Source organism: Colossoma macropomum, unplaced genomic scaffold (assembly GCF_904425465.1).
Source record: "Colossoma macropomum unplaced genomic scaffold, Colossoma_macropomum, whole genome shotgun sequence".
Classification (NCBI taxonomy): Eukaryota; Metazoa; Chordata; class Actinopteri; order Characiformes; family Serrasalmidae; genus Colossoma; species Colossoma macropomum.
Genome location: NW_023494807.1, coordinates 12,007,991 through 12,020,285, shown reverse-complemented (window position 1 = coordinate 12,020,285; position 12,295 = coordinate 12,007,991). Strand labels below are relative to the sequence as shown.

Here is a 12,295-nt window from a genome sequence, read left to right as displayed (position 1 = left end):
TAGCCTCTATAGAGTTTTAGCGCTGTTTAAGCCTGTTAGCTAACTTTTAGCCTGTTTAGTCTGCTTTATTTTAGCCTGTTAGCTCCCTACTAGCCTGTCAGGTATCTTTTAGCTTACTGACTCTCATTTAGCCAGTTTAGCCTGTTAGCCATCTTTTAGCCAATTTAGCCTGCTACATTTTAGCCCATTATCTTTTAACCTTTATTGCCTGTTTGCTAACTTTTAGCCTGCAACATTTTGGTTGAGTTATTAAGAAAATAAGTTTTCAGTCCCTCAGATTAAACAGAATCAGGTTCTTTCTGGGTTCTTTAACCATCAGTTCACTCGGTGCTCCATGCAAACAGACTGACAGTGGATTCAGCACAATGATTCTTAGTGATTTCCTGCATTAACACAGAACTGCAGGTGCGCATATCTGAATATTTTACAACAGGTTTAAATGCAGATCAGCCAATCAGATTTCAGGACTGCAACAGTACACAGTTACTTTATGCTGGGTGTTGTTGTTTACAGACTCTCTGTAATTGGTCTAAATATTTTTATGATCCAGGTGTTCAGTGTTCCAGAAGTGCCGACCGAGCCCCTCACAGACTCAGAACAGAGTACTGAATAACAATCAATCAATTCATCAAATTTCTGATCAGTTGTTTTAAATCACTGCTTCATCCCACGCGCAGAAAGACGGACGGCGTTCAGAGGTTTGTGTAAAATCCACATTCACAGAAAGCAAAGGTCGAGCTGACGTTCTAATTGTTGGAAAGCTGCACGAAGGTGTGAGTGTTCAGTGCGTTTATACTTGTAGTTGGTTCTCTTGGTCCAGATCAAAGCAGCAAATTACACCATTTCATCTGAGTTCTGGTTCTCTTAGAGATCACACAGACACATTTACCATCAAACAAATAATGTAAACAAAAGTCATACGAGTAAAACTAACTGTTTTACACTGGCAGATTATATGACGTACAGTAACTGTTATAACGTCCACTGAACTTTCTGAATCGCGCTATTCTCTGTTCTCTCTGCGCTGGTTTTCTTTATGACTTGTGATATTAGATGAATGAGCCATGAGACTCCGTGTTGCCGTGGTTACAATGCAGAGGAGATGAAATGCCTGTAACAGCCAAGTGGCTCACTGCTTTTACAGAAAGGAGAAATCTCAGCACATTAATACAGAATATAATGTGTGTGCAGTCAAATATGTACATGGAGTATTTTATAATGACTTAAAACGTCACTTTGAAACCCAAACTATCCGTTCTATAATTACCGATTCAGAGCTGATGAGACGATAAACACAGAGCTGCAACAATTAATCGATGAATCAATTAGTTGTAAATTAATCACCAACTATTTTGGTAATCGATTAATCGTTTGAGTAATTAAAAAAGTTAAAATTCTCTGATTTCTGCTGCTTAAATTTGAATTTTTTCTGGTTTCTTTACTCCTCTGTGTCACCAAAATAAATCTGAATATCTTTGATAGACGTCATCTTGGGCTTTGAACACTGATCGACAATTTACACCATTTTCTGACAATTTATAGACCAAACAACTAATCGATTAATCAAGAAAATTATCAACAGATTAATCAACAATAAAAATAATTGTTAGTTGCAGCCCTAAAACACGTGCGTGCATCAAAACAGCTTCAGAAACTCAACGTCATGAAGCAGAGAGGTTCTACAGAGAGGAGACGCTGGTTTGTATCGCACTCATATACCAGCCACACCGAAGCTGGTTTTGAAGCAAGAGTGACCTGCTCAGGGGGTCTCAGCCCACTTATTTGGCCCTCCAGAGTTCAGCAGCATTCTCACTCACTCTAACAAAGCGCAAGAACAGAGAAATCACAACAGCGCTCATTTTAATCCAACCAAACCTGCTACCTGTTGTCTGAATGCAATTTTAGACCTCCACAATTCTCCTGATATCAATCAGCCTTCAAAACGCAGCTGTCACAATAATGAAATTTTAGCTGCAGATTAACTGTCATATCAATAATTGCAATTAATGATTTAATTATTTTTTGTTATTGTTTGCATCTATTACAGTACGAGCCAAAAGTGGCCAAACTGGCTGATTAGCCGTCTTTCTCCCTCACCATGTTTACTAAACAGCTCACACTGCTAGTACTGTAGAGCTGATACGCCACACTGAACACACACACCCACACCTCAGTTTCACATAATCACCTGAAGAATTATAGGGAACCTATTCGGCTTTTCCAGTTTTTCCCTTTCCTTCACTGTGTTGCAGCTTTCTGTGCATGTTAACATTCTGCAGAGTCCCAAAGCTTAGTGTTCCATCCAGAGGGACAAACTCTCTCCCACAGAAAACACTTATCGCAGCTGCCTGAAACGCCGTGTTGGAATTCCAGCCCTTTTCCTTTGTTACAAGATGAAATCATCTCATGACACAGTCCTTACTGCCCACCTACCGGTGAGCTCCGCCCCCTCACACAGCGCACAGCGGCTACAGGAGGAGGAAGAGGGTGTTCAGTGTTGTATCCGTGTGGAGATGATGCTGACCCGACTTTCAGGATCCACTCTGGATCAAACTGATCTGCAGAACCGATGCCACTGGAGAAACAGCCACAGCGGAGTTTACAGCTGCTCAGGAGAGAATGGTCTGTCTGCAGACTGCAGGACAGGGGCGGAACCTGGAGGGGCGGGACTGCTCTGGAGGCTGACTGATCAGAACAGAGTGGGCAAGCCGACCAATCGGAGCACGCTGGGCTCATTGGGAGGTGGAGCTTAAAGACACAGGAGCTCTAACAGAGCGTTTCAGACAGAGGGTGAATAGAGATGAACAGTATGAGGACAATAATATGTTTTTGGAACATTGAAGCGGCTAAATCTATTCTAGTAGATGTAAATAAAAGTATGAACACTGAAAATAAGCACAACAGGTCCTCTTTAAGCAAAGATTAGATTTTTGTCCTGAGAGAAACAGCCGTTAGTGAGATGCGGCAGCACCAGAGTTTGTAATGAAATGCAAGCGTCATGTTGCTGATGTCAGCAAGCTGTGACATGTCACCACAGCATGGACAGGCAGCGAAACACATTCATTCTGCCGAACACGTTAGAATACATAGTTAACAAATAAACACTACTCAGCACTGAGCTCTAAACGTGGCAGAGTGCCAAATTACAAGCTGACACTTCTGTTTTCATCGTAAGTCCCATGATGTCTCAAATTAATTCATTTATTGTTTCCTCTCACATTCAGTTTGTTACGACTCTACGTCTCACCTTCCCACACCAGCCTGTCATAATGCAGGTCAGAGTTATTAATTAAAAACTGCTTTAACAAAGCAAATTGGTCAGTTCTAGCGTATCTGCCACTCTAACAGCAACACAACACTAAATAATAAACAGATAAATTGATTTAGCTAGAAAACAAATAAGAAAGAAAAACGTAATATATTACAGACAAGGCTACTGTGCACATGGGTGTGTGTGTCTATTTAAAAATTACACATACACACACAGACATATACACACACACAGACACACATTACTGTATATAAGCATTTCCTTTACTAGAGAGTTCTTAAAAAAGGCAAAATCATGCAGACTTACTAAGTCTTCATATGATCTTGGATGTTCATTTCCTTCCCAATCCAGTCTGCGTGGAAGAAGCTGAGGGCAAAACAGTCAGTTTAGAAATGAGATCAGGATTATGGTCCAGTTTTAAAGAGCCCATATTGTCCTGTTTTCTGCATTCTGCTTAATCTACTTATGATGTGTACCAATAAACATATTTCATCTTAAATGAACACTTCCCAACTTCTCCATCCTCCACCATTATGCACGCTGTGTCTGCACGCTAAGACTTCTATTTAAATGGGCTTCAGTCTGAATGGCTGCTTCATTCAGGCTAAACTGCTCTAGGCCAAACAGGTGGATATATGCAAACGCATTGGCGTTTGTGACATCACAAAAGCAATAAATTCAAAACAGGCTGCATGTCTTTCGTTTATTTATTATTGTTCTTAATACAAAATATTTGCCCTTAATTACAGGTCAAACAAACAGCTCATTAACTGCATACATACAAACTCTAGACGGCACATGGAAATATTATAATGTAGATTTTCAGCCTGTTACAGGATTCTGGGATATACGCAAATGAAAAACTCAAAGATATGCTCCCTGGCATTTGAGTACAAACGATGGGCTTGTCCAGAAGAAGGGTCACAAACTGGTGCACAATGACGCACAAACTCAGGTCAATATCAGAAGCCCAGTTTTTATTATGCTGTCATTATATTACCACCAGGAAAGAATAAACTGTAGGCTGAAGCTTTTAAACAGAATTTGTAGCCCTTTTCAGCTGAATTTGAACCACTTCTCTAAATTGACTTAACATTCGCCCTTTTAGTATGACCAGAAATGCAAAGCTGCTGCCTCTTTTTTTCGAATTGTCCGTTCCACCTTAAATGATGCAGCAGTTACATTCTGGCGCCTCAAACGCCAGAACGTAACTGCTGCATAATTTAAGGTGGAACGGACAATTCGAAAAAAGAAGCCAGCGAACTGCATAAACACACGACCGCACACACACACACATACACACCTGATGTTCCTCCAGTTCACTAACAAGAGCCTGCAAAACATAATGATAATTAATATCCAATCTAACTTTGAAAGGGAATAAACATATTACAGAGTAAACACAGCTTTATAATGATAAACACAAACAGCAGCTCTCTCACCTCCGCCGCTCTCCGACAGGGACCGGTGGTCAAAAAGCGAGAAATTAGGAAATAAAGCTCTGCAAGAAAAGAAAGCAAATATAAGGAGATGTTTTGTGTTTTTGAAACATATTAAAGTGCAAACAGTCACTAAAAACAGCTCTGAGCGCTTTAACGCAGCGTTACCGGATTCGAGGGGAGAAACAGCCCCGCGTCTGTCCATCGCAGCTCCGCTAATGTTATATTTCACAAACTAACTCCGAGTCCGGTTTGTCCGCACAGATATTAATTTAATATTGATTTAATTCGGCTTTTCTGTTCGGACAGTTCTCTCTCGCCATTGGAAATCAGAGGCCTCGGCTTTACAGAGCAACTTCCGCTCGGGGACCGGAAACCGAGGTGAGGGGGGGCGAAGAAAAAAGTCTCTCAAACAAAGGCGACGCAAATTTAATAAATATATATAAAAATCTACTTAGAGAGAAATAAAAATCAGTTATCGCTCAAATGAGGCGATAGAATGGTCGCCGTGCTCGGCTCAGATGAAATAAAATAAAATAAATATAAAATAAATAGATAATTGAATAAATAAACAAATAAATAAATAAATAAATAAATAAGAAAAACAGCGCTGTTTTTCACACAAGGTCGACGAGCTGGCCTGTGACGTCATCGGCCGAAACTGAAAAACAAAACAAAACAAAACAAAAAAAGAATATTGTGTTGTTTTTTTCCGTAATATATATATACTATATTTACTACAGATAAAAAAAAAAATCAGGGATCGCTCTCAAATGAGATCGATGTTCAGCTCAGAGTAAATAAAAAAATTCAAATAAATTAAATTAAATTTAATCAAGAACTGCTGGGATAGGCTCCAGCACCCCCTGCGACCCAGAGGGATAAGCGGTGTAGATGATGATGATGATGTGTGTGTGTGTCTCTGTGTGTGTGTGTGTGTGTGTGTGTGTGTGTGTGTGTGTGTGTTTCACACATAAATAAACAAAAAAAAAATGTTTTTTTTTTGTTAAAATTGTTGTAGAATTTATACTGGAGGGGTGGCTAATAAATATTGCTTATTTTGTTTAATATATGCGTTGACTTTCTTGTGCACAAATGCAAATGTTTAACAGCTAAATCTAAATTGTGCAAAATAAAATATTGATCATTATATAGCCAAATTCCATTATATGGCCAAATTCCATGCTGTGGTACATTTTTTTTTTTAAAATGAAAGTACATTAACACATCCTTAACACACTTTGACACATTTTAATGCACAATTACTATTTGTTTGTGTTTATTTGAGTTTACTTGGGGAAAACATCAGATGTGGCCTGTGTAAAAGTTATGGCATTTTTAATATTTTATTTTTGTTTTCTTTCCAAATATGTCAAGCTTAATTAAACAGTAACTTTGTATTAAAGGGTGCAGAGAGGACTTCTGTAGAGGATGTGTAACTTCTTTACATTCAGAAAATCAACAAATACATTTAACCAGGGGTGTTCAAACCTTTGCACACTGCTGTATATACAATATACAGCAAAGGTATGTAGACACCCCTCCTAGTTAGTGCGTTCAGGTGTTTCAGACAGACCCATTGCTAACAGGTGTGTAAAATCAAGCACATAGCCATGCAATCCCCATAGATAATCACTGGCAGCAGAATGGTTTACACTGAAGAGCTCAGTGACTTTAAACATGACACTGTCTGACACCTCTGCCACACATTAGTGTGTGAATGTCTGCCCTGCTAGACATGGCCGTAACTAGCTATGAGGACACTGAGATCCAGACCTCGATAGTTTCAGAAAGTTTTTTTTTTCACACATCCTCATTCATGAGATTTAATGTAGATGAGATTTAATGTAACTGATAATGTAGTTAGCCTACTCTACTCCTACTCCCAGGCCTACATGGTCAAACAGGAAAATAATATTTAATAAACTGCATTTTTAGGATAGTGACATTGGATTTGTTTTCTGTGAGTGCTGTCACTGTTTTGGAAATGTTTTATGAGATTAAGTGTGGAAACAGCAACAAGACCCAATCAGCTGCGACTGGATCTGAGCCGATCTCAGATCAGCGGTGGTTGATTCATTTATTCATTCATTCAATTATTCATTCATTTTCTTAAACCACTTGATCCAGGGTAGCGGTAGCAATAGGGAAAACAGAGAATCCCAGACGATCCTGTCCCCTGCAACTTCTTCCAGCTAATTCTGGGGGATTCTGAGCTGCTCCCAGGCCAACTTGGAGACATAATCCCTCCAGTGGGTCCTAGGACAGCCTCGGGGTCTCGTCCCAGTTGGCCGTGCCTGGTAAACCTCCAGTGGGAGGCAGCCAGGGGCATCCTAATCAGATGCCCAAACCACCTCAACTGGCTCCTCTCAATGTGGAGGAGTAGTGGCTCTACTTTGAGCTCCTCTGGGCCACTCTCTCAGTAGAGTGTAGCCCGCCACCCTGCGAAGAAAGCTAATTTCTGCCACTTATGTCCGCGATCTCATTCTTTCAGTCATTACCCAAAGCTGATGACCATAGGTGAGGGTTGGGATGTAGACCAACTGTTAAACAGAGAGCTTTGCCTCTCAGGTGTTTGAGTTCCTCAAAGTGCTCCTTCCACCAACCGACAATATCCCCTAATGACGTCAGAGTTTCTCCAACGAGGCTGAATTGAGCGAAGCTACTCCGACCACTCCTAAGTCACCAGACAGTTGTCCAGAACCTCCTTGAAGCCAACCGAAAGTCCTTGTCCACGGCCTCTCCAAACTCCTCCCATGTTCTGTATTTTGCTTCTGCCACCTCTGCTGCTTTTTTGCCCATCAGTACTTTTCTGTTGAGGCGGGAGTCCTCTAGGCCAACCAGTCCCTGAAGGCCTCCTTCTTCAGCTTAATGGCCTCCCTCACCGTCGGTGTCCACTAGGGGGTTCTTGGATCGCTGCCTTGACAAGCACCAGCAAGATTTTGGCCACAGCTACACCTGACGGGTTTCACAATGGAGGTTTTTTTAAAGGGTTCATTCAGACTCCATGTCCCCTACCTTCTCTGGCCCATGAGAAAAGTTCTCCCAGAGGTGGGAGTTAATATCATTCCAAACAGGGGCCTCTGCCAGTCGTTCCTAACATACCCTCACTATCTACTTGGGTCTACCAGGTCTGACCACCAGTCTTCCCTGAAATCTGATCCAACTCACCACCAGATGGTGATTGGTTGACAGCTCAGCACCTCTCTTCACTCGAGTCTTCAAAACACATGGTCCTAAGTCAGATGGAATGACAACAATGTCAATCATTGACCTACGAACATCCTTTTGTTTGAACATGATGTTCATTATGGACAATCCATGACTAGCACAGATGTCTAATAACAATATGCCATTTGGGTTTAGATTGGGCAGGCAGTTCTTCACCCCCTCTAAGTTTCCTAGTCATTGCCAACATTAGCATTGAAGTCTCCCAGCCAAACTATGGAGTCTGCAGGTGGGGCTCTTTTCCAGAATCTCACACACTCACTTCAAGAAGGCTGCACATTTTAAACTATTGTTTGGTGCATAAACATACAAAACAGCCAGAGATTCCTCCCTGCAATTCTGATTCTCTCTCATCCACTGGGATAAACTCCAACTGCACGGCAGTCAGCTGGGGCGTGTGAGTATCCCATACCATCCCAGCGCCTCTTACCCTGTACAACTCCTAGCAAGGAGTTTCGTTCCAGAGCCAACACTGTGAATGGAGTTGAGCCCAACTATGTCTAGTTGGTACCTCTCAACCTCCAGCACAAGATCCAGCTCCTTCACCCCTAGAACGTAACCTTTCCACGTGCCAAGGACCTCCCTGCCATCTCCCCCATCTCCCTCTGCTCATAAGTAACTGCATCAGTCCCGCATTCATAACCTTGTGGGCATTGGGCCCCCACATTGCCTCTTCAGGCTGAGACACCACTTGGCACACGCTGAGAAACACTATTCCCAGGACTGGCGCCAGGGGAAGCGTCTCCCAGGTAGGGTACATGATATATTGTGTCCATTGGTCATTGGGGATTTTGGATCACGTTGGTCTGGGTTTTCACTCCAGACCCGTTCGCCTTGGGAGACCCTACCAGAAGCATACTGCTCCAGACGACTTAGCTTTTAAGATCCCTAGACCACACAAGCCCCTCCGTCACGCCAAGGGCCCGATACATCACCAGCACTCGTAACAGTGCTAGCTAAATCAGCAAGCTTTAGTCTAGCTCCAGCAGCTGCTCAGTTTAGGCTACAGTCTTTATAGTTGGCTACATTAATTAAGAATAATTCATTTTTTGCATTGCATTGAATTGCATTGTGTTACCTACTCATAACATACTCATAACTCCACAATATGAGAAACTGTTCACGAGTACATTGATGGCACAGTATCATGTAATGCAATTCGGAACTCAGCGGGTACATTAAGCTGTATTATATCTGGTTAACTGTCTGAGTTTCTGCCTTCCTGTTAGCTGGGGTTTGTTCGAGACAGACTTTTCTATAGTATTTTCAACGTATGCTTTTTCAGTAATTTGCAAGGACAGAGAAAGAAGAAAGCAAAAGAAACAGGCATAGAAACAGAGAGCCAGGCACAAGTACATGAAATGAAATTGATGTAACTCTTAACCAGTTTATTATCTCATGACATCAGCAAAGACTAAGTAAACACAGGAAATATAGAACTTTAAAAGAATGCTCTTCTATTGAACTTAGCAGCAACACCAACCTATTACTCCCAAACTGCTGGGATAGCAAGCAGGCCATCATTACCCATACAACTTACCTTGACGACAGGCACCCACACCGCTCCCCTACCACCACAGCCCAGCACAAAATACCACATACAACACATCACATCCTCAACCCAGCAACAGCAACTTATTTACATGTTTTAAGTCTCTCTTGCTTCAAATCCGGTACTTCCCATGGTGCTCCATGCTTGGCCACACCTCCTGCTCGTCCATGCCCAGTAGCAGGTCATTACATAGCTCACCTTTTCAAAGGAGCCATCCCAGTGACCCCCCGCAAAGTTTAAGCAAAGTCTAAGTAGAGTTGTTAGGGTGCTTGGGGACACACCGCCCCCTCGTATTCTCTCCAAACAGGGGTTACGGAATGTCCACTGTTCCAGTAATCACACCATGGGTACGGGCTCTTGGCCATGTGGGCCACCAATCATTCCCTGGGGTGGCATCCTCTTCTCCAGAGCTCCGGAGCAGAGAGACTAAGTGCTGGTGGAACAGCCAACAAGCTCATGTAGGTGTGACAGTCAAGTGTCCACATATTTGTGAGCATATAGTGTATATTCACACCACCGTTCCAATGTTTTGGAATATTTTGGCATGTAAGTACAGTGCTGTGTAAAAGTTTTTGCCGCTCACCTAATTTCTTCTGATTTTACTTATTTTTCACATTTACATTGTTCAAATCATCTAACTAATTTTAATATATGATAAAGACAAAATCAATAACCACATAATCCAGCTTATAAATGATCATTCAGTTTATTGAAGATAAAGATTTATTCATAACCTATGTGTGGAAGTATTAATGATGGGAGTAGGAAAGACACCGGGGGCAGGTGTGAATCTGGAGAGCTTTTTCTTTATTCACAATGCAAAAACAAAATACTCGGCTTTTCAGCTCACAAAGACAAGATGCTCGCTAGGACTTTTCAGTCCTTTCTGTCCACCTTTTTTTTCCTGATCTGTTCAGGTCAGTTCAGTCCAGTTCGGTTCGGTTCGGTTCGGTTCGGTTTAGCCCAGCTCTCACGCCTCCAGTGGTCTCCTTCTGTCTCTGGGCTCTGCCGCCTACTGAAGGAAGAGATTGCCTATAAGTGGGCTGGCAGAAACAAGGCACAGGTGAACATAATCAGCTAGTTAGCCTGCTGGTTCAGCCCGACCGGCTTCTCCGTCCCGCATTTGACGCTCGGCCACGCCCCCTTCTCCACACTATGTCACCCATGTGAAAAAGTTATTGCCCCCCAAACCTAATAACTGGCTGTGCCGCACTCGGCAGTAACAGCTGCAATCAAACATTTGTGATAAGTTGTGGTGAGTCATTTACATCACTGTGGAGGAACTCTGGCCCACTCTTTTCTGAAGAATTTATTTAATTAAGCTGCATTGGAGGGTTTTTGAGCATAAACTGCGTGTTTAAGGTCTCACAACAGCATCTCAGTAGATTCAGGTCAGGACTTTGACTCGGCCACTACAAAACCTTAATTTTCTTTCTTTTGAGCCATTCAGAGATTGACTTGCTTGTGTGCTTCAGATCATTGTCCTGCTGCATAACCCAACTGCCCTTGAGCTTTAGGCTATAAACTTACAGGCAGACATTTTCCTTCAGGATTTTCTAATAGATAGCAGAATTCATGGGTCCATCAATTATGACAAGTCGTCCAGGTCCTGCAGAATCAAAGCAGCCCGAGACCATCACACTACCGCCACCATGTTTCACTGTTGGTATGATGTTCTTATGGTAGAATGTGGTGTCAGCTTTATACCAGATATAATGGGACCCATGTCTTCCAAAAAGTTCCACCTTTGACTCTTCAGTCCATGGAATACGATCCCAAAAGTTTTGGGAGTCGTCTAGATGTTTTTTGGAAAATGCGAGTTGTTTGCACCATGCAACTCTGCCATAGATACCATTTTTTTCCCAGTTGTCCTCTTTCTTATTGTGGAATTGTGTACATTAACCTGAACTGAGGCAGATGAGGCCTGCAGCTCTTTAAATGTTTATCTGGGTGCATTTTTGACCTTCTGGATGAGCCGTCAATGCACTCATGATGAAATTTTGGTAGGCCAGCCACTACTGGGAAGGTTAACCACTGTTCCCGGTTTTCTCTATTTGTTGATAACAGCTCTCACAGAGCTCTGTAACCCCTTCCAGGCAGGTAGATTTCAGCAACTTTGTTTTGCATCTGTATTTGAATCTCTTCAGATCGTGGCATCATGTGCTGCTTTTTGAGAACTTGTAGCTGCTTCACATTGTCAGACAGGTTCTATTTACGTAATATTTAGATTAAGCAGGTCTGGCAGTGATCACGCCTGGGTGTGGCCGGTAAAACTGAACCTAATAGTCAACTGAATCTGGTTAACTGGTTGATTTAGTGGCTAAGGGGTCAATTACTTTTCACATAGGGCCAGAAACCTTCTATCTTCTTGGTACAGAAGGGCAGTGCATTTGCAATGCTTCAGCCATCATTGTTATTTTTATTCACATACTTGTGTTGAGTATGTTTTGGGCAGATTTGAGCCATTCTGGATATTCATTTTACTATAATTTCATTATAGATGCTACACAGCTTTCTTAGTCATTACAGAGTCACTTAAATCACCACACATCATTAAAATGTATTTTATTTTGCAGGTTCCTACAAACTGAACGCTATAGAACGTTGGCATCATATTAGAATAATTTTAAATGTGTATCTACAACAAATCTTAATTATTCTAACTTTTGAATAACATACAACAAAAAAAACAGGAAATTTCATTTAAATAATTTTATTTAGATATCACTGAAAACGGCTACTGTGACAGCCTTATGTTCTGGAGGGTCTTTCATCCTCCGGATCTATGACCTCCAGTACCATTGT

The 12,295-nt window shown here is 41.8% G+C and overlaps 1 protein-coding gene across 1 annotated transcript in view; it reads right to left on the bottom strand.

Annotated features, from left to right (window-relative positions):
• brwd1 (bromodomain and WD repeat domain containing 1) overlaps positions 1 to 5,072 on the bottom strand; it is a 40,888-nt gene extending 35,816 nt beyond the window's left edge. Inside the window, exons 1-4 of the mRNA XM_036555685.1 lie at positions 4,879 to 5,072; positions 4,714 to 4,772; positions 4,575 to 4,604; positions 3,578 to 3,637 (exon numbers count right to left, since the gene is read on the bottom strand). Of these exons, the coding sequence (XP_036411578.1) occupies positions 3,578 to 3,637; positions 4,575 to 4,604; positions 4,714 to 4,772; positions 4,879 to 4,915 (186 nt within the window). The 5' untranslated portion in view covers positions 4,916 to 5,072. The remainder of the gene's footprint in view (positions 1 to 3,577; positions 3,638 to 4,574; positions 4,605 to 4,713; positions 4,773 to 4,878) is intronic.
• Positions 5,073 to 12,295: the final 7,223 nt, after the last annotated feature.